General features: G+C 40.6%; 2 protein-coding genes across 5 annotated transcripts in view; one reads left to right on the top strand and one right to left on the bottom strand.

Annotated features, from left to right (window-relative positions):
• Positions 1-233: 233 nt before the first annotated feature.
• Positions 234-9623, top strand: fahd2a (fumarylacetoacetate hydrolase domain containing 2A). Of its 3 annotated transcripts, none has more exons than XM_005924340.3 (8): positions 234-391; positions 1691-1956; positions 2198-2414; positions 3431-3490; positions 3581-3743; positions 6238-6346; positions 6849-6936; positions 9033-9623. In XM_005924340.3, the coding sequence occupies exons 2-8, from the start codon at positions 1691-1693 to the stop codon at positions 9093-9095; spliced, it is 966 nt and encodes a 321-aa protein (XP_005924402.1). In that variant the 5' UTR covers positions 234-391; the 3' UTR covers positions 9096-9623. The 3 variants fall into 3 exon arrangements, with proteins under 3 accessions (XP_005924402.1, XP_005924401.1, XP_042076641.1); XM_005924339.3 differs by having other exon boundaries at positions 240-454; XM_042220707.1 differs by lacking the exon at positions 234-391 and adding an exon at positions 495-1563.
• A 1626-nt stretch (positions 9624-11249) lies between these two features.
• Positions 11250-25347, bottom strand: part of gpat2 (glycerol-3-phosphate acyltransferase 2, mitochondrial) — a 44991-nt gene continuing 30893 nt past the window's right edge. For both annotated transcript variants that reach the window (XM_005924334.3, XM_042220705.1), the window contains exons 17-23: positions 24481-24662; positions 23830-23907; positions 23001-23126; positions 15805-15925; positions 14459-14527; positions 14029-14084; positions 11250-11776 (exon numbers count right to left, since the gene is read on the bottom strand). In XM_005924334.3, coding sequence (XP_005924396.1) covers positions 11660-11776; positions 14029-14084; positions 14459-14527; positions 15805-15925; positions 23001-23126; positions 23830-23907; positions 24481-24662 — 749 coding nt within the window. In that variant the 3' untranslated portion in view covers positions 11250-11659. The remainder of the gene's footprint in view (positions 11777-14028; positions 14085-14458; positions 14528-15804; positions 15926-23000; positions 23127-23829; positions 23908-24480; positions 24663-25347) is intronic.

Here is a 25347-nt window from a genome sequence, read left to right as displayed (position 1 = left end):
TTGACACTAAGCAGCTGGTTTCAGTGTGTGGTTAATCAGCAAAATTGTGTGCTGTGAATTTATTTCGTGTTTTGTTGTAGAAAATGTCTAAATTTAAGTTAGCCAGGCCGCCAAATTTCCTACTGTACTTCAAAACACAATAAGGACACAGCAGGGATTTGTAGTTTCTACTTCCGATTCATTAAAAAGCCAAAAGCTCAATTTAGATGATTACATCACACATATATATAAATTACAACTAGCAATGATATAAATGATAATCGTGGCTGCACTCCGTCGCTGGCTGAGTGATTTATCTCGCTTTGGACGAGACTGAGCTGACGGACTACAAACGCTAACCGGAAGTAGCTAAAAGTAGTGTTTTCTGTGCAGAGCTGCAAAAACTGCGGAGGTGAGTATTGACTGAAGGCAGTGCAAAGGTCGAAGTGGAAGCAGTAGGTGTCACGGTTGTTCTGTAAGTGTTTTAGTATAAAATAAGAGTGAGTAAAAATGATAAAAAAAAATTCCGAGATAAGCAAATCATCCCAGGCTGCAGGTACCGTTTCTAGGGACAGAAGCTGCACAGAGAAGCTGCTTTTCCCACCGTGGTTACAACTTGCAGCTCTATTATAATGCGACAGCGGGAGATAATTACGTGTTATTATTTTGTGCAGATTAGCGAACTTAATTTGCACTTGTTCCATTATGGCAGCCGGTTCTCAGAAAAGTTAGGGTTCACGCAAGTTTTAAGAGTTTAAGGAGTTTAGACTGAGGCATTAAAAGTCAGAATCTGGAGAATATTAGAAAAGTAGTGCATGACAGAATCGTTGCACTGCATTATAAACGTAAACTGATGATATACTAGGATTTCCCACACAGCTAGCTCTATAGTTTACATAGAATGGTCAGAAATGGAGGGGGAAACAATCCAGTCATATTAGGCAGGTCTCTGGGGGGAAATGCCTTATTTTCTTTAAATCAAATATCCAGTCATTGTTCAGCTGTGGCTCAGGTGGTCTACTGTCGGTGGATTTCGATATCTCAGACTAAAGCTTAGTGTCAGTCTTAATTGGAGTGTAAATGTGTGTGTGAATGTTAGATAGAAGTCACTTACGTTTAAAAGAGTGTGTGTGAATGAGACATGCTGACTGACTGCTCAAGAAAAGTAGAAAATGGTAGTGGTCACCAGTGCTACACTACAGCCTCCTAGTAGCTGCACCTTTAATATAAATGTTAAAATCCCAGGTGATTTTCAGAAAACGACCACATTCTTAAGTTTTCATATTCACAAACTTGGGTGTCCATGACGCCCGGCCTTGTGCAGCATGAACATTTACCATTTATTAACCAAGGTGTATACTGAAGAACTTCTGTGCACAGCACACCTGAAGCCGCAGCAGCAGCATATCACACCAGGCGCCGCTCCTGTCAGCTAACAACAGGAAAATGAAGCTATAGTCCTCCATCTTATTTCTCTAATCCAATTCAAGGCTACAGTTGGGTCGGAGCCTATCCCAGTGAGAGTCACACTACACCATGGACAGGTCACCAATCTACCAGAGGGCTAACATATAGAGACAAACGGTTATTCATGTTTATTCACACAAAATCAGTTAAACTACCATCCATGTCTTTGGACTGTGCATTTGTTGAAGGATCAGGTATGACCTCTACTATCTGTTTCCACTTCCTCTTCTTCTCACACGAACAGATGAGACTTCCTCTTCGCTCCTTTTGCATCTTCAGGAGTGTAATCGCTCGGGGGCAAGCTGTGGACGTGCAGAGGCGAGGACTCAGCGGTGCAGCGATGCGTCTGGTGCAGTTTCGACGTCGTGGTGAAGGAGCAAGCATCAGGGTGGGAGTGGAGCAAGGTGAGGGGCACAGTGTGGTGGATCTGAAGGCATTTGACCCCTCGATGCCGTCAACAATGAGAGAGCTTCTGGAGCTGGGAGACAAGGGCCTGGAGTGTGCACAGAGGTGTCAACAACTCTCTTCCATTAAGCCATTAATTAATACAGCCATACTATTGCCTTATGCTCCTCCTACTCAAATGACTCAGTCATCAGCTTATTTGATTACACTCATCTCAAATCATCATCATTTTAGTATTTTCAGTTAACACAATCTTCTTTCTCACATACGTCAACAAGCTTGGTCATCTGTTCAACTTCTGTTTTCCACATCATCTAAAACCAGTCTTCCTCCTCATCATCCTCAGAGCTTTGGCGTCCGGTAAGTGTGTAGTAGACCGAGCAGACATCCAGCTGCTGTCTCCAGTGACAGGTCCAGAGAAGGTGGTATGTGTGGGTATGAACTACCGCGACCACTGCCTGGAACAAAATGCTCCAATCCCCAAAGAACCAATCATCTTCAACAAGTTTCCCAGCGCCATCACAGGGCCGTACGATGACATCATACTGCCCTCTGAGAGCCAGGTGAGGGCAAGACTGACAGAGGCCTTAATAGGAAGAACAATGCTAACTCAAAAGAAGTCAAAGTTATATCTAGAAAAAGACAAAAAATAAATAAAATTCTTGTAAGATGATTGTTGAAGATCTCTGAGCAAAAACCACCACAACAGCTATCACCTCTAGCTTTTATCAGCCTTGACTTCAAACAAACCTGAAATCTCCGCTCTTATTATCCAGAATTACTCCCAAAGGACACAAGACATCTAATGTAGCCTTACAGACGACACAGACCCACGTTATCTGCGTTAAAGGCAGTGTGGGGTGCAGATAATAAAGGTCATCTCTGTCATATTTTTCAAATGGGTTGTGTTGTTCCTTAGTTCAAACAGCAGAACTAATGAAGAGACTGCATTGAGCTGATAATGTATGTTATCAAAGAGTCAGTGCACCCTGATCTGTGTCTTTTTAGCCCAAGTCTGCACAGCTCACACCACTGCAGACAGACTGAAGTCAACTGCACGCGACCTTTTCTGCTGATCATCAGCCTACATACTGATCTCAGAGTATGCGAATTGGATAGGATTGTGTAGAAGTGCATCTCTCTAGCTTTGAACTTCAAATCCCTTGAAAGTTGTCACATTAACATTTACTTTTAATGGAAAAATACTTTTACACGAGTGGTTAAAGGTTGAGTAGGTCACTGTTTAAAGTAGGAATCTGGTCTGGACAAGCCAGACTAGAGTGAAGAAAATACCAAAGTATTATAGAAAAGATTTGGGGGACTCCTTACGTTAGCCATTAAAAGTAGGCCCTGTGATATATTTCACATTTAGTGCCTGATTAAAATTTAACCAATCAAATTAATTCTTTTGTTTTCTTTGATAGATGTGAGCAGGACAATAATTTAACAGCACAACACTTGCATAAAAAAACCAAACAAGCTGTTTTTAGTATACTTTAATTTATTAATGCTAAAAAATGCACATGTGATGCTTCTTGACGCCGTTTTTACATCATCTTGGCCTTTTGTGGGATTGAAGGAGGTGGACTGGGAGGTGGAGTTGGCCTTTGTGATAGGACGAAGAGGAAAACACATCAAGGTCAGCATCACAGCATCAATGAAGGCCGCGGTGCTTTCACGCTTGGCGAAGCAGCTGTTCTGACTTGATTTCCACTCCTCTTTCTATTAGGAGGAAGACGCTCTCTCCTACGTGGCCGGGTTCACCGTGGCCAATGACGTCAGCGCTCGTGACTGGCAGATGAAGCGTAACGGGAAGCAGTGGCTTCTAGGAAAGACATTTGACAGCTTCTGTCCTCTCGGCCCAGCCTTAGTAACCACTGACACCGTGACAGGTGAGAGAACAGCAGGAAGCGTGAGGCTGAAAGGGGGAATTAAAGACAATCTGGTGACTCATGCAATTATCTGTGATTCTGTACGCCAGCAGCTTCACCGAGTTAACAAGCTGCAATTCAGTGAGGAAATGTTGTTTTTGTAGCTGATGGGAGCAGCATGAAAGCCCCAACCAGATGATAGTGGTAACCATTAGGATTTCTAAAGGCTAAAAACATTCTTGTCAAATGTGGGCCATCGTGTTTACGATTCACCACGGTTTAATTTCTGCTACCAACGGTTTAATAACAAAACAAAGAAATTCTTACTTCTATATGCAGACTAGAATATTCCTGCATCACATCATAATATCCATTTTCAAAGATGAGATGTTCACATAAAAATGTCCCACGATGATGTTTGTGCTTAACAGGCGATCATCGCTGATATTTGCTTTTGGGTTACGGCCATTATTTGAGCTGACAAGTAAAAAACTCGCGTAAGATACTATAAATGGTTATTGTTACATGCAGTTGTGAAACATTGGGTACACATTCAGTAGCTTGTAAAAAAAACATCTTTAACTGCAATAAATCTTCATCATGATTTTTTTTTTTTTTTTTTAATCAGCGCTACATTGTTGCTTCAGTTCATTCGTTCTGGCCGATCGTGGCTCAAGAGTTGGCAGTTCATCTTGTAATCGGAAGGTTGCCGGTTTGAGCCCCGGCTTGGACAGTCTCGGTCGTTGTGTCCTTGGGCAAGACACTTCACCCGTTGCCTACTGGTGGTGGTCAGAGGGCCTGGTGGCGCCAGTGTCCGGCAGCCTCGCCTCTGTCAGTGCGCCCCAGGGTGGCTGTGGCTACAATGTAGCTTTCCATCACCAGTGTGTGAATGTGTGGATGACTGAATGTGTAAAGCGCTTTGGGGTCCTTGGGGACTAGTAAAGCGCTATACAAATGCAGGCCATTTACCATTCAGGCTTTCATTTGTGAATGTTACAAACGGCTCGTGGATGAAGACTAAATTTATTGAACTCAACAGTAAAGATGTAAATCCACATCAGTGCTGTAAAGCAGTCCGTATATGTCAGATGTTGTATGTGTGAATCGCAGCTAAGCTGTAATATTGAAGTTTTTACAGATTTTTCACATTTGGTGTGACCAAAATTCACCAAAGTTAAATCAGCTCGAGCTCTCATTGGCGCTACATTCACAGATAATTTCTTGAGAACTGTGGATGCTAGACTGCTAACAAACAGACAAACAAACAATCAGAACTGATGACATTCTCACTTTTTTCGGGGGAGAACAAAATAACCAAACGTTGTGATGTGGTGTGGAGATGGTGCAGGAGCAGAGCAGGGTAGCAGCGTGCCCACGTCTACGGAAGGTGACATTTAAATAGCCTCCGGATGGACCACAAGCCCAGATCATCACCCCTCCATCACCATAGTTTAGAGCAGGGGTGGGCAACTCTAGGCCTCGAGGGCCGGTGTCCCTGCAGGTTTTAGATGTGTCCTTGAACCAACACAGCTGATTTAAATGGCTAAATTAGCTCCTCAACATGTCCTGAAGTTCTCCAGAGGCCTGGTAACGAACTAATCATGTGATTCAGGTGTGTTGACCCAAGGTGAGATCTAAAACCTGCAGGACACCGGCCCTCGAGGCCTGGAGTTGCCCACCCCTGGTGCTGATTTTACCAAACATGGTGCTGTGCATTACAGCCGGATGTCTCCACTTTTGTCTCATCTGGACATTGTTTCAGAAGTTTTTTGTTTATTGTTCAGATGCAACTTTGCAAAACTAAGCCGTGCTGACATGTCCTCTTCAGAGAGACGAGGCTTTTCTTTTATACAACACACTTGAAAAATGATTCAACACCGTCGCTGTCAAAGACCACGTCAGTCTAAGTTTAGTTAGAATGAAAATCGCTCTTTAAAGGTAGAGTGTGCTTGTCTGCCTGTTTGAAAATGATAATTACATAATTTTTATTATTAGTAATTGCCCTCCACAAGTGTCGTTGTCCTCTTACTTTGGTTATTTGCGTGCAGGTAAACCAGAGGCAGCTGAGCAATTAAAACCCTCTACGGATGGGTGACAATTTAAAGGAAAAGCCTAGATGCTTGACCCCCCTGCAGGGAGAGGAGGTGGCTGCGTTATGCTGTCGGGGGCATTTTGAATGTATGAGTTTAGTCTGTGTAAACATCACTGCACAGAAGAAAGTTCTGAGTGATCACATGTATCCTATAGTGCACTGTTGAAAAGACAGTGCCCCCGTCTACAGGCGAGAAATGACATTTAAATGCTAAAACATAAAAACTGTTGTTATCCACGATGCAGATGTACTCTTGAAAAAATAATAGTAGTGTGTTCATGACGGGTGGTCTAATAAATTTGTTTAGACTACTTTCCACCAGCTTCTTTAAAATAATAAAATGATTTCCCTACAAATTTGTCACCTATCTTTAGGCCTAAAGTCACAAGTAGGAAACTACTTCATGTGTCATTTCTCCTCCAGATCCTCATAACTTGAGCATCCGCTGCCTGGTTAATGGAGACACGGTCCAGGACAGCAACACGGATCAGATCATCTTCAAGACAGCAGCGCTTGTCGCTTGGGTCTCAAAGTAAGTTCCATAAATGAGAAGTTCAGATACTGTGTGTTTATGTACTCATATACATAACAAAGTACTCTTTTCTGCTTGAGTAACTCAAGCTGAGAGTTCAGATTCCAGGAAGTTAAGAAATGAAGCCACAAAAAGTTGCCGACTCTGAGCTAAAATTACACGCTTCATTTAAGACTTATCCACCCCAACCGGCACCCTGACCAGCTGGAGCGTTCTCTGATCTGATTTGAGATTTTAAGACTACAACGCCTCTCCCACTCTCGCTCAACTTACTGGTGATAATGCCTGTGTTATTCTCTTAATAATGGCAGCCCACAGCACCTTTCACAGGATCTGTGCAGACAGTGGAATAATCTGTGGGAGATATTGTTTCGCATGCTCCGGCTTAATCTAAATTAATACTGAAATTATACTGCGCGACGACGAGAAAGAAAATCCTAATTCGCTGAAGTGATGGTAATTCTTCTGATATTCCACTCTGTGCTTTTTCCCCTCCTGATAGGTTTGTGACATTGATTCCAGGCGATGTGTTTCTGACAGGAACTCCTCCAGGCGTGGGTGCATTTAGAAAGCCGCCCATCTTTCTCAAGGTGATTTTATAGTCTGACAAAAGTGGATTCGCAGCATGTACAGCTGGTCTGGACATGTTTTGTTACCAATGTGGTTTATGCCTCTATCAAACATGGTAAAAGTATTGAATAATGAGGTTGGTGTTTGCACAGGTAATATCTATCAGACTGCTTTTTCCCTTCTATTCTTATCTCTGTATGGTATCAAAGAAGGCTCGTTAACCCTCAGAAGTCTTACCCAAGAAGTGGCAGCAATATTGAAACCAGAGATTGTAGAAAGTCTGTGACATTCAAGAACTTTTGAGCCCAGTTCATGAAATCATGAAATGATCATCAATAAGTACAGGATACAGATGATTGACAGGGTACTAAATTAGAGCACAGGTGTCAACTCCAGTCCTCGAGGGCCAGTGTCCTGAAACCTTTACATGCATCCCTGCTGCAACACCTGAATAAATTTAGTAGATCATTAGCAAGACTCTTGAACTTGATTGCATGCTGAAGCAGCAATTCAGCCATTTGATTCATGCTACAGCAGCTCTTGAGTGAATGAACATGGTGCAATAAAAGCACTTTTTGAAGTACATTTTTCCAAACACTTACATATATATATAAATTTCCTTGAGTAAGGTTATGGGTTGCCACCTCAGCATGAGTTTAAGACTATAGAGTCTTGCTAATGACCTAATTTTATTCAGGTGTGTTGCAGCAGAGACAGAAAAGTTTTAGGACACTGGCCCTTGAGAAGGTTAGGAAGGTCGCTCACAACCAACCATCAGCAACAAAGTAATATGCAGGGCTCAAGTAATCAGAAGTGATAACTTGACCTTATCTCTAGGTTTTGGAAACAAAAGTCGACGTCAGACCAAATGTGAAAATCTGTAAAGAAAATTGTGTTACCCACAATTTTTTATGAGTCGTCTTCAAACTTCACAACAATATACCGGGCCTTGGGGGTCATGAGTACCTAGGTTGAATAAGTATTTGACCATGAAAACATTTTTCAAGAAATCATAAATAATGAGTAACATATCACGTGAAAGGGCATAGAGGGAGCTGTATAACACAATTTTTTCAATAACATCCTACGATGTCACAATGATAATATAACAGGCTGACATCATCATTTTGTAATAAAAACATAATAAAACATCAGAGTTGTAGTATAGCATTTGCCCTTTGGGGGCAGTTGTGCTCTCTGAGTGCTCTTGTTTTATTTGTTCCCTTATTGCTAAGATTTCGGAGAATAATTTAATAAAACACTACAGTATCAATTTCAAACTCCTACGCCGCCTCGTTCTCGAGTCATCGCATTCACAAACATGCGTGTCCACGACACCTGCTCATCCTGTGGGGCGATGGTAATACAGCATGAGCCATACAGCTGAGGGGTGAAGAAAGAAAAAATGGCTCTTTCAGAGTACCTAGGTTGAGAATTTGGCTTCAGGTTAAATTTGAGGGTTGAAACTGATGATGATTTAAGACCTCAGAGGGTTAATGTGGTCATCTCAGGCGCTTACAGTCACGTGGAAAAGAAAGTCTCCTGTGATGACTTTCTTTTCCACATTTGAGCACAGAATGTCCACACATCTGTTCAAACCTTTGGTTTACAAAGGTCGGCCAATCAGAATAAAGCCTTAGGTCACACATAAATAAATTGATTGTAGACGACAGTAGGTCACTAATGGCCAGGCTCTGGTTGCCTAGGTAACCATCTAATGAACATGCCACTCCCTCATATGAGAAGCAGTGGTTTTGGATGTGAGGCCAGCAAAGCTGAGCCAGCTCAGGACCTGCCTACTTAGCATTGCTAACACTTATTTTTTTCTGTTGTTGCTGCAAGTCGCTTAATTTCATTGACATTTTGTGGTTGTTATATTGCTGCAAGGCTCTTCCTGAAGAAAGAAGCTAAAACAGAAAACAAAAATTAAACTGTGAAACAATGCAAAGCCACTTTAGTAAAGGCAAAGAATTTAAAAAATGTAGCTGAAAAGAGGCATAAAAGGACTATATTGTCCTTTCTCCCATTAATTACTAACAGATAATAAGGCAGTGATTTGAAATGTGTTTTTTTTTTTTTTTTTTAAATTAAGTGTTAAAACATTTTTTTCTTGCAGAAGGGGGACGTGGTGGAGTGCCAGATAGAACAATTAGGTTCTATAATCAACAAAGTGGTGTAAACCCTGGGAAGAGAATCCATGAATGAACATCAGCCGCTGAACTGCACCTTCTGATCACCCTCACAATGAATTACTATTCAAATAGTTTTTTTCCCCCTTTTACATAATGTGAAAAAACCATCAAGAGATATGTAAAACTCCCTGATGAATGTTTTATTCATGATACTTCAGTAATTGTGAGGAGAGAAAATGTGTTATTTTCTTTTACTACACAAAACAGAGTAATTATGTGACTCAACCTCAGAGTGATCACGAGCTGTAAAAAATACCCTCCGTCAGCAGCCGCCCACTCGTGCTGTGCAGAAGAAACCGTGAACCTACTGATTTTTCTTTTTATGTGAAAATAAAAAAGTATTTTGACACTGACGTAAAAAGTATTTCTAATTATGATTTAATATTCAGGATCAAAGACTGCATATAAAACTTCAGTCAGAAGTGAAAGAACATCATCTTTCCCATAAAAGAAGGAAAACAGATTACTAGATGTGTGGAAATTAATGAAATTAAAAAATGCTGCTTCCAACTGTGTGTTGTTGTTTTTGTTTTGTTTTTTACTGCCCAGGAGAAAAATCTCTCTAATTACTTCGATCTGTGTTTCGACTCATGTAGCAGCTTTTAAATATGTCTGACAGAGCTTCAAGGATGGATTCAGTGTACTTGTTTACAATTTGCAGCAGTGTGACATGTTGACATCCTCAAACTGGCAACTACGTTTCGACCACTGTATCCCTTATAATTTGTAAACTGCTCCAGTTTAAGATTAGTTAGCTTTTTGTTGAACATATATGGTGCAAAGTGGAGTGCTTTGCAGCTCAGTGTCTCGCTAACCTCAAAATACCCTACAAAAAAACCTCAGCCTCAGGCAATCTTCACAAGTCACAGAGGAGATTTTCACCTCATCCAAGGATGTTACGTGATTGGTTTGTCTGTTTGCCAAGAGGATTACTAAACAAGTTATGAAAAGATCTGCATGAAAGTGTTTACTGAAGGCGGGGATTGGCCCAGGATAAACCTTTGGAGTTAATCTGGATCCACGAGTTTGTGGAAGGACCCTTTAAAGGAAATTTTGGAGACACTGTTTGAAGTTCTTGAGAAAACAAACTAACCCAGATCCATCTATTATTCTGGATCCACAGCCTCGCTTCATGCGCAGTGCAGAGGGAATCTTCAGCACTCTTCTAGTTTTTTATTATGAAGACTAAAGGAACACCTCGAATATGAAATCAGACTTACATATTCACAGAAATTAATGGAAAAAATGCTAAATTAGTTCACCCCCACTGGCAACTGTATAATAATTATAATAACTCATTTTGCATCGTCTGAATTGCGACTTCAAAATGCCACAGCCAATCAATCCCTATCCTGTTTTTTGTTTGTTTTTAAAGGTGTTCATGGTTTTCTTTTTTCCACGTGAGAGCAGCTCACATGGAAAACAGTCCTCAAAACTCACATTTCTTATTATGCAAATCCTCTGTTTTAAGTCTCGGTAGCTGCTCTTAAACAGATACTCAAACGCAAACCTTCTAATTTAATTTCTGTTCCGAGTGGGCCACGGCTACAGGCCAGTTCCACAACTATTTAGGACTCAGTATCCTCAGCTCAACACTGGAGGGCAGTAGATGCTCACGGCCGATGGCAGCTCAACCACTGCGGCTGTGGTCTGTGCTCGCTGAAGGAGTAAAAACAGCTGCACTGGCATGTGACTGTACAAACAGTCAGCTGTGAACGCCAAAATACAGAGGCCTCCAAGTCCCCATTAAAGCAAGCCATCGATTTGTCTCTGCATCTTAATGTCAAAAGGTCTATGTGAGACATACAGACTCTCCAGAGGTCTGACTCAGCACTGAATGATCTACGTCCAGAAGGAGAGCAGCTCAGAACCATGGCTGTGTGCAAGAGACTAACTAATAACTAATAAACTACGTTAAAGGGCTGTAAATGGTAAATGGCCTGCATTTGTATAGCGCTTTACTCAGTCCCTAAGGACCCCAAAGCGCTTTACACTACATTCAGTCATTCACCCATTCACACACACATATTCACACACTGGCAATGGCAAGCTACATTGTAGCCACAGCTGCCCTGGGGCGCACTGACAGAGGCGAGCTGTAGTTGGTTTAGTTTGTACACAGTGAACTTTTTGCGCTTTTGTTCAAGTCATGATGACACAGGAAGTTTTATTTGAGTATAAAGAACCAAACAAACATTTTCTCATGGAACAGACAAAACTTGATGCATCCTTCGTTACAACATAAACATGCGTGGATGCGCAAACTGTACCAACGAGCGTCATCCTACAGCGAGTCCTCACAACTGATTACAGGGACTTAATAATCCTCCTCTCCTGCGGCTTTATGCAAATGCTATTACTAAAGATAAACTTAAAATCAATGTCTCATCACTGAAAAATCAAAATGCAATTAACCTAAAGACACCAGCGTCCTGGCTCAGCATGCATCTGTTTTAACGGGCTCCCTTGATACAAACAGAGGATGAGGTCAGACTCTGCAAGAAAACAAAGCCGCGTTGAAGCCTTGAGTCATGCTGCTCAGTTAAATGTATTAATTGTAGAGGTACTGAGAGATGAAGCGGTGCAGTTTCTGCCTGTTTTCTGACAACTGGAACAAAGGACTAACAGCCAGGAAGACGCCTCCCTTCTGCCACTCCTCCAAGAGGACCTGAATTGAAAATAACGAGCAGAAACACAGATACGTTAGTAGCATTGCAACCACAGTGCTTATTATTTAGTAACCTTTATTTGAACAAAGTGAGTGCGCAGCTTTTTTCTTATCTTCATCAAAGCGCTTCCTGCACAAGGCTGAATAAAAAACAGTGAGGTAATAAGACGGATAAAAACAAAAAGCTCCCAAAGCAACAACGCTTCAAAAATGAAAGAGAAAAACAAAGCTACAGATTTCACATAAACAACATCACCTAATGCACTTAGCAAGGTCTGAAATAATGAGGCCAAATGAAAGAGGCAAACTTAAGATTGTGTTGTCCTTCCTTTTTCTTTTAAAGTTTCCTAAAAACTAGAAGCACATTTCCTGTTTGCTTCAACTTTGAGATCTTAGAATTCCCCCTGCCTTACCATCGGAGGCTTAAGATGAAGAAAAGGTCCATTTCTGACTGATAACCTCAATAATAAACTTAATAATTGCCTCTTGAGATGTTTGCAGATAAATGGGTCAATGATGCTCTATTTTTAAAAAGACCGCGATTCCCACCCGGCAGACTGAAAGAGAAGACTGATGGGAGCAGACACTTTGCCTGCCGAGTTGAAAGGCTGGTGTAGTGGTAGAGTAGGGATAAAAATGTTGCTTCTTTGCTCTTTCTTCTGAAAATCATACCTCCTACAACAAAAGGTAAAAGTAAGTAACATTCATTTATACGGTGCTTTTTACTCCTTTACATGAATAAAACCAACACTAAACAAAAGCTACACTATAAATCATTCTGGAAAATCCTGCGTTTCTGTTCAGATTTCGGAGTTTAAGTTGGTGCCCTTCTTTCTCTTCAATATTTCCTGCTGCTGTCTGCAGAATCACAGCAGATGGAGATAAGAGAGGCTCATATTCATCTGCAAGACAAACCATTTGCTGCGTTCCAACTTTCATTTTATGAAAAGAAAAAAAACAAAAAAACATCCGCAGACTTGAAAGCTGCAGCGGCATGATGATCTATCACAATATACATGAGGCCTTTATCCAGTCTCATCAAAGTTTCTGTTTAATCCAGAGTTCACTGTGCCCTGGTGGAGTGCTTTCATATCAGGTCATCTCACACCCAACGGGAAGAAAGAGAAATGTGCCACAAAAAAACAAGTTTTGTTGCTTCATACACTCCAGCAAAATATGCAGCATAATATCCTTCAGTGAGATCAAAACAATGCTTCATTGTTAAAATAAGTCCTATTCCGCGTATAACTCCTGCACTCCACAACATGTGGCTTTTTCAAGGTTACGTTCTTATTACTGAAAGGAGTCTAGTAGTTTTAAATTCTTCCGGGTAGAAAAACCTATAATCACAAATCACTTTTTATAAGGGGGTCATATATTTAGCGTGTAAAGTCTCAAGGAACTGCAGCTGTGAAATGAATGCAGTAAAAATTATGATATTTGAAGTTTCGAGATGGAAGGATTAGAGTGATGCATCATTGATCCCAACCAACCAACATTTAGAGGAGCCTTTTCCACATAGAAGCTGAACCGCAGCACATCTACAGAGATCGAAAGATGTTTTAATCTTTAGTCCAAACTTAGAATGGGAGAAAATGTAAAAACAGAAATAGACTGTGATAACAGCATTACAGGTTCATTTAAAAACAGTGAGGTTATAATGAGACACTATTATTGATTGTTCTATCGATCATTTTACTTCCAACTGTGAATTAGAGAGTTTATTAGAGCCTTATAAATATGGGACTGTAAACACTGATCTCATGTGTAAATGCTGCTTTAAAACTTCTCAGTGCAACCCTACCAAAAATGGCACCGGCACAGGGACCTCTGGGGTGGGAAAGGTTAAAGACCTGAATGTCAAATGTAAACCACTTTTGTCACAGATAAGAGACCTCAACCTGTCTGCGCTACTTTTTTCCATTTTCTAATTTTAAATAACTCATGTCTTTGGCTCAGTGAATTCTCTTTATGAACTGACATTTCTGCCTCCTACATGATTGGATTTGGTTGGTTCCAGCCAGGCAGAGAGTCCTCCTATTGCATCAAACATCAGGTTTCTGTTCACAGCTACTGAAAAATGCCACCAGTTTGATTGATTAATAGTGATTTGGAGATCACTTCAACTTTTTGAGAGTTGGATTGCACCTCAACTTTGAGTCTTGAGTGGAGCTATAATTCCTGGCAGACAGGCAGATTTGGACACACACACACACACACACACACACACACACACACAGGCTGTCACTCACCCCCAGGTCTATTAGTGTTCTGACTGCAGTGTGCGCCGCCTCCTCTGAGCAGCTCTCTGTGAGATACAGCAAAAAGACGCACATGAAACAAAAGAACAGACAGATATCCAATATAGAAAAAGCAGGTTGGGATAGGAGAACAAAGCCATACCAGTGGGACTGTATTTTTTTTCCAGAGTGTAACATTGTAGGGTCATTTGGGTATTTTCTGGTTATCTTTTCTGGTGTTTTTTTTTTAAACAAGGAGGATAGCATGTGATGGGAGTGAAAGGAGCTGTTTTTCTTCTCTGGTCTACGTACCTTTGTTACAACACACACTGAATCAGTTTTTTAAAAAAGGCAAGGTGACAAGCTTTTAAAGTTTTGACACAAAAATGGAAGATCTTTGTGAGGTTTTTTTTTTTCCAGAGGGATGTCAGGTTGAACTCACCATAGTGCTGTTTCTTCTTATTTGCTGTGTCACAAAGATGTGAGTGTATTTGAGCCACGAACTCAGCTTCTGCAGCAGGAAAGACATGAAAATGGAGGCAATTATTCAAGCGAAACAAAGCGAGAACAATCTGCTAAGATAAAGCCATCTTATTATAAAAGCTACTAGATAAAAGCTCTTTGATTCGTCCTGTAAAAGCAAAAACCATATCTGATTTTAATTTTGCTTTTATCCCCTTCAAGGTCCTCTCCTTGGTCACCTCTGTTTGAGTTTGTGGGTAAGGAAGATGTCACTAGAAGCTAAATCTGGCGAATGGGGGCGGGGAGTGTAAGTGGCTATAGTGTTGTGTGGCCAAAAGCACACCCTGCAGCTCGGGTCATTGGTGCTTAATGCTCACTCTCAGATGTTACAGGGTGATATAGTAGAACTCTGTACTCACAATATGAACATGGGGGATAAATTAATAAGGTACATCACTGTTAACGTGGAAAAAAAAAAAACAATGTGCGTGCTTCACATTCTGTTTTTGACCTGATGGTCTTTCTTGGGCCTGGAAAAATCCAACTCCTCCAATAAAGACTGCTGTTTGGTCTTTGGGTTGTGGCTGGAGAACCAGCTCTGATCACTGGTGATTATCTTCAACACAGAAGGGAGTTCAATTTATTGCAAAAGTTGATATTTGTGCTCTGGTTTTAGGTCTCTGGAACATTTTTAAATGTACATGGGAAAATGGTCAGAATGGCATTTCTAGTTGAAGCAGTGAGTGCTTCACCGTGAGAAAACACTGCAGTGCAGAGGTTCCCACATATTAAAACAGCACTTTGTTTTCATTGATTAATTTTTGCTCTTTTGGAAGTCCACTTGATGTGGATTCGACAGCCAAAGGTTTTGTTTAGGCAACACGGCATTTCTACACCACTAATCAAGAGAAATGAAAAACTGTTGAGATAAATGACCATTTAAAATAAAAAATACTTCATGCATAATTAGTTTGAAATGCTTTGATTGCATATTAACAATTAAGAGTTTTTATAATTTTAGTGACTATTTGTAGCTGACCTGCAGTACCTTCATGGCCACTAGGGGGCTGCAGACCACACCTTGGAAATTGCTGTTGCAGGTGAGTTTAAATCAGTATAGTTTTGGTTTTCAAAACATGAAAAATGTCACCAGCATTCACTGCATGCATCGATACTAGAGTTGGCCTGACTGAAAAGTCACTCTAATACCAGATCACGAGATTGTCAAATTACTCGTAACCACAAAAGGAATTTATGACCTATCTAATGTTTACCACCCCACATTGAACACAGGTGACCAGCTTCCCTTAAACAGTGTCCACATACCAGCCAGAGGCATCTCAAAGAGATCCAGCCCCATAGTGGTCCAGCATAGCGCCCTGAGATGTCCAGCTAGCATTCTGCAGAGGAAGAACAGCATCTCTGGACAGTGACTTGGCTGTCGTATCTAGAAGAAGTTGACACAGACCACGAAGGACACATAAGAGTAAATCAGAATGAGGCAGTGAAGAACTGAAAGATTATTTTCTACTACAATACCACATACTTAAACTCACTGTCAGGAGGACGATGCACAGCTCTGGGATGTGATATTACTCAAAATAAACTGTTGACTCGCTGAGGCTTGAATATTTGAAGGCAACATTTTTATGAGAGTGCTGCTGATGCACTGTTTGTAGAAGAAAATCGCAGTGGATAATAAATACATCCAAGACTATTAACGGTACGACAGAAGGAGCCCAATTACTTCTGCCAAGTAAGCCGTGTGATTGGTTTGGTTTGTTGGTCCGTTTTTAGCAGGATTACTCAAAAAGTTTTGGACAGATCTGCATGAAAACTTCACAAAAGTGGGGCTTGGCCCAACTTAGAAATGATTAACATTTGGAGTCGATACCAATATGGATCTGAATTCAAGGATTTTTTGGAAGGATTCGCTGCTATTGTGAGACGGGAGTAAATTGGACATTTTGTGTCACATTCTAACAAATGCACAATTTTAATATCACAGTTAAATCTGAGAAATCTCTTAATGTCTTTACGAAGACACAAAAAAACTAATCCAGATACACAACTCATGAATGGTGCAGAGGTAATATTAAGCCTTGACAGAGGTATGCAGCCTCAAGTGGCCTTTTTTAAGTGCATTACATTTAAGCGAAAGACCAGCAAAGAAAACAAACACTAATGAAAGAGTAAAGCCTTCTCAGTGACTTCAAACAATAGACTAATCTGCAGTGCCTACCAAAAGTTTAGAAGTACTCTGCTTCCTGGTCAAATAGCTGTTAGAAATAAATGATTGCCCCACTAATCATAAACCAGATGGGATGCTGTGTCACTGCAGGATGTTGTATAGATCTCTTCAATCGTGGATAAATCTGTAACAGTATTACCAACAATCTCCATGCTTCACAGCAGGAACGACATCCTTTCACCTTCTCGGAGTCGCAGTGGGCTGAACCAAAAATCTAAACCCCAAAACTTCGACTAAGATCAAAGCCCAGAAACCCATTCTTTGTGTTTCTTTGTAGGGATGGATATTGATAACAGTTTGATTGATACAAATCCCTTAATCCCTCCTGATCTGTGTACAAAGAAGAACAAAAAATTAAGACTATACAGATTTTCCCCCCCAGCTTTAGAATCATGTATTTCACCTGTGTAAAAGCTCAACTCCTGTGAATTTGACATCATTTTGCAACTACCAGAGGAAAAAATGGATTGGACAATGTAAAGACCAGTCTTGATTCCCATCCCTTTTTCCTGGCCTAAGCAGTTCTTTTCTTCTTATCGGTTTCCCTCAGGGGAGTTTCTTTGCAACAATTCGACCATGAAGGCCTGATTCACAGCCTCCCTTGAACAGTCGATATTGAGATGTGTCTGCTGTTTGAACTCTGGGAAGCACTGATGTGGGCTCTAATCTGAGCTGCCGTTAATTGTTCATCTCCGAGTCTCTAAGAAGTTATCCTCTGCGGCAAAGGGAAGTCTCGGCCTTCCTCTCCTGAAGCAGACAACACGATAGCCATTTTTGTTTGATAGATTTTACGATTACACTTTCTAAACTGACTGACCTTGGTGTCTGAAAGTAAAGATAGAGTGTCTTTTCTGTTTACTTAGTGGAGTGGTCCTTGCCATAACATGAAGTACTGCAGTAGCTCAAGGTCACTTCCGGCATATGAACACTATTGCAGTCCAGAATAACTGAATCTGAAGTTGGTTATAATTTTATTAACAGTGTTTAAAATTGTTAAACCAAACTTTTAGAAAACTAGGATTCAGCAAGTCAGATTCCTGAACAGCAGACTAAGAAAAGCATTTCTTTAAGGACTTGGATTTAACCACAGCAGTCGTGATGAAATATGACAGCTGCCCAAAAAACTGGAACCAAACTGTTCTCTAAAATATCCATAAATGCTTTAAAATTTGATCTTTCATTGCCTGACATTAAGGTCCTTGGCTGTGTACTCAAACTTTGGATAAACTGTGTAATTACTCTATAAAATCCTCTTCATTTGTCTCAGAAACTGGAAATAAATTTTGCTATAAAGACTGCGTTAATGAGTACATCAGATAATGAGAGGGGCCATGAAGCTGGTGGTTCATTAAACTACTTGATAAAGTGTGTGGGGACATTATAATCATGTGGAGTTCAGCTGCTCCTGTAAAATGTTCCATTTTCTTTGGACATTACACAACTGCACCAAACAGCTTGCAGCTCATATTTGGTTGATTCTGCTCTCCTCATCTAAACTTTAGGTTTTGTAGAAAGAGAATGGAGGTTTCTGCCACAACTTTCAAAGTGCACGGAGAAGAACAAGGGTCCTAAGAGGTCTAAGATAATTCAAGGTGACACCCTGATGAAGGCCACAGACCAAAATGTCTGATCAAGTAATAAAATTGTTCCTTATACCTTAAATGTTGCTGGGGCTTACATTAGTATATCAAAGTCTGAGCCAATCCTCATTTCTTTATATTTTGCTAGGAATATGTTAAGGTGCAGTGATTTATTGAAACGTGGAAACGAACACGTAAATACAGTATGTAAGGCATAGTTTATGCCTTGAAAGTCAATATTTGATATCTTTATTCTTCAACACAGTCTGAACTCTTGGACAAGCTTCCTCGTCTTTTCTTAAGACCTTTTCAGGATTAGTTCTCCAGACTTCTTGAAGGAGATTCAAAGCTTTTCTTTGGACACTGGCTGCATTTTGGTCCGTTCTCCGTCAAGATGATCTCACACTGCTTCAATAATGTTGAGGTCTGGGGTCTGGGGAGACAACTCCATGACTGATAGTGTTCCACTGTGGGGGGGGGGTTTCTTATCAGTTATGCTTTTACTGCACTGGAAGTGTTTTTATGATCAACATTATGCTGAAAAATGATGCTGTTTCCAGTCAGATGCTTTCTGATGGTACCTGGTATGCATTTTGACAAGATTCCCAATACCACTTGCTGAAATAGAGCCTTAAACTATGACAGACGACCGTGTTTTACAGATGGCTGTAGACATTTTGAACAAAAATGTCAAATGTGGATTCATCACTCCATCAAGAACTATTGTCACAGATTTTTAGTCAAGTTCTTGTATAATTTGGCACACCTCAGCCTCTTCTCCTGGTTTGCCTTCCCTAAGAATGGCTTCTTGACAGCAACCCTACCACCATTTCAGAGGAGTGGATGGATGAGTCGGAGGGCTGGATGCATTTCTCAGGTTCTGTGTCAGGTCGATTTTTTCTCTCTAAAGGAGATGACTTTCAGATACTGTTCATATGTTGTTGATAATTTTTAGGTCTTTTTTTTCTTCTGTCCTCTACCTATCCAGTTAAGGACACACTGCACCCAAGATACACCAAGTTTTCAGCTAACAACTCTGTTTATGCCTTTCAAACTGTGTAGATCCATAGATTCGACTAAAAAAAATAAGAATAAATGTTTCGGGACAGGCTGCTAGAAATAAAGCACCTAAAATAAAATTGTTTCTTCACTAAGATGTCTGCTATTTTTAGAAACAACTCTTTGTTCATCCCTTGTGTTTGGTGCCTAATTACCGAAGTATTGATTCACAGATCAGTGTTAAGTGGGTGAAGAAACAATAAAAAAAAACATCCCTCTGGGTGGAAAAAGCAGGTAATGTCCAAACAAAAACTGAAAGGCCTTCAGAACCTTGAACATTATTTGTCAAGACCACTTTAAAACATTACAAGAAAGCCTGGCTTCTTTAGATACCCAAAATATAAAGAAATGGGGCTTTTTGCACAGCACCTTATATCTGCATACAATCCTTTTTTTTTTTTTTAAATAATGCATTAATTAAGCTTTTATAACAACTTTTTATATTTTTGCTAATGAACTGGTGCCACTTAGTCAACTGGGCTAATTCAATTAGTGTTTAAACAATCATTATAAAAAAGGTGAAGCACTTAAATACACAGAAAAAGTTGGAGACAAAAATGACAGGATGAAAACGGAGCCGTCAGAGTAACGATCACGAGTTGAGTTTTGAGTTGTACGAGCAGTAAAAGCACATCACAACAAAAAGGTCAGCACTGCAGCTGTTGTATAAACAAGTCCAGAGAGACTGCTTAGCAAAGACATTACACAAAGAATGAATGTTTGCAAAGTGCAACAAAAAATGCATTTTCAGCACAATATTTACACATATAATATAAGGAGCTTTAAACTACAGAAATAAAATTGGATCCAAAAGGAAAATGGCAGAATCCAATAACACTAAAATGTCGATCATATTGATTTATTTATATTGCATTTTACTGTTTGTTTCACATAACTGAGAGGCAGCATGAATAAATAACCTAATACGCACAAACAAAAAAATATATACATACATTTGGGAAAACAAAACAGCAAAGTTTTCTTGCTTTTTCTTGCCTGCAAAACAAAAGTGAATCTACCTAGGCAAACTGAGGTTAGGGAATACTTTTTGCTGTCTGTTATGTAGGTGTATGCAGTCTTGCTTCAGCACCTGAACTGAGGATAGCAGTGCAGAGGCGGCAGGATAAGAAAAATGAGCGTACTGGATGGAGAGAGTTAAAAGATGGAGTTTGAAAGAGTGGAGCTTTGTAAACTGTAGTGCGGCACTTCCTTGGTGGACAAAGCTGAAATGAGAAGAAGTTATGCCAGCGTGGGTGGCACTATGCAGTCAACCAGCGAGCTACATGTGGCAAAGCCAGTCATAAGAATGCTCTAAAATCTTTAAATTATAAAAAAAATCAGGGCCTGTATTTCCAGAGTTAGGCATATGAATAGTAGAGAATTGCGAAGCACAAAAGAAGAGTAGTCTCCACACTGAAGAGTGCAATTTCCAATATTCAGAGGTGTCGCTTGGCAATCATTCATATGAAAAGCAGGTCATATACAGAAAGACGGCTCTACCTACTATTATGACATCATGTGACATGTAGCTCAGAAGGTAGAAGGTCATCTTGCTGGTTGGTGGTCTGCGTTTGATCTCAGATACTTCCTGCCCACGTGTTAAAATCTACTTGCTTAAGACCCCAATTACCCTCCCTGCCCCTAGTGGTTATGGTTAGGTAGTATCTTCATGGCACCTTACTGCCAATAGTTTCTGTGTGCATACTTGTATGGCTCAGGTTGTGGGTATATAAATCTGCACAATCAGTCTTGCTCTGACCACCTGACTCCTGTTTGGGAAGAAAAAAGGTTCTAATTTGAGTTTTTCTGTGAAAACTTAGTTTAAGGTAAAATTAGGTTCAGAAAAGTGGCAGTTTCAGTCTGTAAGTTTGTAGGAAATGATTGTGAGGTAATGGAAACACAAGTGTGTGTGTAAATGGGCATGTGGGAGGCAAATTGTAAGGCACTTTGATAAAAGCCCTATATAACGGCAGTCCATTTATCAGTCCATATCATAAAATGATCTAATAGGAACATAAAAATGCCCTGAAGCTAAAATGTAACACCATTAGATGTTTTTTTTTCCCCGAGCTTGAAGTATATGTGCCAGCTCTTTTTCATTTGAAAGTGTAGGTGTAGGTTTCCACTATTTACTGGAGAATTACAAAGTACAGTTTTGTTTGCCTGTATGACTTTTCTCATGTGATGCTTGAAATAAATCCCAGGAAGCACACAAAGCACCACTGAGCTCACAATACTCCTTTCACAGAACCTGGGATACACAACCTGTAACAAATATGAACAAATTAACATTACCAACTAAGGTACAACTAAATACTATTAGGAGGAAGGAGGCAAGGAGGTGGAGGGTGATGTGTTTTTGGAAGCAATGAAGCAATGATGATGCAGAGCTCAGTGGCAGACTTGAAAAGCACCAAATCTATATATGGCTTGCCTTTTGTAAACAGACAGGTGGTGGGCACATATAACTGAATGTCCTACATATTATAACCAACACATCTATAAAGACTTAATACACTGAAGTCTTTGAAAATGCTCTCTATTGCAAAACATAATGTAAAGTGCTGGTATCACCTTTTTTTTCTTTTTAAACTGCTCATAGTGTCGACTATTCACAATGTAAGCAAATGTTCATTGTTCCGAGATTTAAACAGGAAAAGCCATTTTAAGATGACAGCACCCACGGCCATTATGGTTCTTTAATGTGCGATAAGCAAATATGCAGTTTCTTACCTTTTCCATCATCTGGCAAAACAAAATGCTTCCAAGCACGTGGATGCTAAAACTTTGAATAACAATATCCTCATCTTTACTGGATTCTATGATGCTGAAGCTTGCATTTAAAACGCTTCATTGGTTAATGCTACTGCTATCTCCATAGCTGCCAGCAGAGCTGTTAAATAGTATGCCTGCTCACATCAATGTGATAAAACTGCTGCTCTTTCTCTATGCAGATTTACATTTGCACAGTCACGACTCCCGAGACCATCACCTCAAAGTTGCTCTGCAGTGAATACGAATAACATGCCTGCACCTTTGACAGCTGGTGAATTGGACACCTTGGAAGTCGGATATCACGTCCAAGAGTCACGACAGTTGGACTTCTTTTAAATCTAAGACCTTACTGCTAATTGGCATTCAGGATGTGGGCTCTGTCCATGCAGGTGCTTTTATAATGGAGATTCAGTTGCTTTAAAGTTGTATTTCACGTGGTTGTTCTGGTATTTTCTGTGCATGTCCTGTAGGCAGTTTGGGCCAGCGCACAGCCAGTCCCACAACGGTGCCTTTTGAGAACAAACTACCATAATAAACATATCGGAGAGCTGAATGTTAAGTAGTGCTACTTAGAGAACGATGAGTTAATATCCGTGGGAAGAAAATCACGGCCAACCAGATCTTAAGGCTTCATAACAGATGTGGGCCTTAAATTTCAACTGTCACTTCAGTGTCTATGAAGCCTACTCACTTCAGACGTTGAAATGAGTCATTTCAACTTTTTTATGTAACTTTTCAGTCTATCCAGTCTTTTTATTTCTCTCAGTGGAAAGATGTGGAACCAGCTCTATACTGGACACAACAGAAGAGAGATGAAGGAGCTACAGGGGCTCAGGAAAGCCAGTGGTCTTCTGTACCTTATAGGAGCAAAGGTCCGGCTCCTCGCAGTCAGAATCGCTGTGATAAGGGTCGTCAGAAGTGGTCCAGGTCAGAGGACCCTCCTGTTTCTTCCAGAAATCACAGATGGGAACATCCCTGGGAACCTCCAGAGGATAGTGGGCAGAACAGACAGAAGCAAGCTCTGGTTAACATAATATGCAAAATATAATTGAGACCACAGGATAAATGGATGACATTGTGTCTTTAACTCTTTCCCCCATAAAGACGTCATTTGACGACCGCCCTGCACCCTTAACCACGAGTTTTGATATCTCAGTATCTATAAATAAAGATGTGGTTTGACCACCACTGGAGTAGTTTTTTCCAAGGGAACCTTTATAGACAGAGCCTTCTGGTGAAAACCCAGACACTTCTTTTCCTGTAAGCAGACCTGAAATGCGTTCAGAAAAAGGCTTCAAGAGTTACTCCTAGTGGGCTTTAAAGGGGTAAAGAGTTAAATGAACCTGATTTCTACTGAAGTCTAAAAGCAATGCAATATAACGCTCTCTAGTACAACACCATCCTCTGGTGAACTGTGGCCTCATTAGCGGTGCTGGACTGCATTAGATTGTGGAGGTGTATGATATAAAGTCTCCAATGAGTACAGAGTAACTTAAATAGTTATAAAACCAAATTCAAACAAAGAAAACATTAAAGAGTTGAAGGTAACATTAAAATTGCATCTTTGGGTAAAACACACACCAGATCTATTACATATTTAATTCATTAAACTACCTTTAGGACAAGATTTCAGTGCAGTTTTGTTTGTGCAGGCCCAACTTTTAAAACTATTAAAATTTTTCTTACTTCTTCCTGGATCAGGATGCCACAGCGAACCAGACTGTCAATGGCATCCAGCGCGAAACTCTGGGAAGACTGACAAGGCTATTGAGAAAACGTGAGAGGGCAAATGATTCAATGGTGAGGCAAGGTTACAAACAGCTTCAGCCAATCACATATCTAAAAAATGCAGAGGGAGACGGCTGACAGGGAACATAAGGTGTGTAGTAGAGACGTAGGAATCATCTTAGAACGAGAATAAGGGGTGCCCGGGAGGGGAATCAGAGCAGGAGAGATGTTTCTCTGTGAGGAATGGGGAGAGAAATGTAGCTGCAAGCAGCAGAGACAAGAAAGAGCAGCTGCCGAAATGAAAGGTGGGCAAACAAAAAGGAATAGTATTTCTGGCTCAGATTCGGAGCCCTTGAAGTCAGTTTGATGGAGCATGTACACACACACACGCACACACACACACACACGCGCACACACAGATACACAGTGCACGCATACAATCCAAAACCTCTCTCTGGCTGAGACAGAGGCAGCAGAGCAGGATGAATGGCTGTTCAGCTCCATTAAACATCCATTGAATGAGACACGCTGGCTATGTGTGTGTGTGTGTGTGTGTGTGTGTGTGTGTGTGTGTGTGTGTGTGTGTGTGAGATATGAATTCAAACTCACTGGCATGAAGCCCGGAGGCAGGAGATGGCAGAGCTGCAAGGCTCTTGCAGTGAGCTCAGACTGGCAGAGCACCACATCAAACTCCGTGTCACCTTTGACCTCCACTCCTTCCACATCACTCCGCACGCTGCTGCTGACGCCACTGTGAGCCACCTCGCACAGCATGGCTGACACCGCACACGCTACGAACACAAACATTTTATTGTTTGCCTCCTCAAGACCAAATGTGCAGCACAGGTGTTGTGTGGCAAAGCAAGTGTTTGTTTATGACAGCTAAGTAGGTTACAATTTGGCTGAAATCTGTTAGCCATTACACACGCTCTTTGGAAAATAGATACACTGATGAGATTTTGCTGCTAAGCGTGAGCTAGGATTTCCGTCATTTACACAAGTGTTATTAAGTCTTTGTTTACATTCTCAATCCCAATTATCCTGCTTTTTCATGTCCTGGTGGAAAAGTCTTGACATTCAGATTGTTCATGTTCCTAAACTGTGCAGCTGTCACATCTCGGGAAATTCAAACCTGATGGAGAAACCTGTGAAGTGAATCCATTTTCCTTATTTTATTAAATTCAGTTTTATATTCATACAGCACCAAATCAAAACAGCAGTCACCTCCAGGCAGTTTATACTGTAAAGTAAAGACAAAACAAAAAAGTAAACAAAAATTTAAAACAATGACTTCAGATATTCCTGTTAACTAGTTTAATAGTCATTAACTGGTCAACTAGTCTAAAAATAAGAACACACATATGTGAGATCGATTAACAGAGTGCTGTTAATTTTAGCTGTGGTGTGCTAAGTTATCATTCACAGTACACTGCCTGCACTCAGTGTGGTTAGGTATTGCTCCAGCCTGACAGTTAT

Source organism: Haplochromis burtoni, unplaced genomic scaffold (assembly GCF_018398535.1).
Source record: "Haplochromis burtoni strain Fernald_Lab_line unplaced genomic scaffold, NCSU_Asbu1 Contig_54, whole genome shotgun sequence".
In the NCBI taxonomy this organism is placed as follows: domain Eukaryota; kingdom Metazoa; phylum Chordata; class Actinopteri; order Cichliformes; family Cichlidae; genus Haplochromis; species Haplochromis burtoni.
This window is presented reverse-complemented; position numbering and strand designations above follow the sequence as displayed.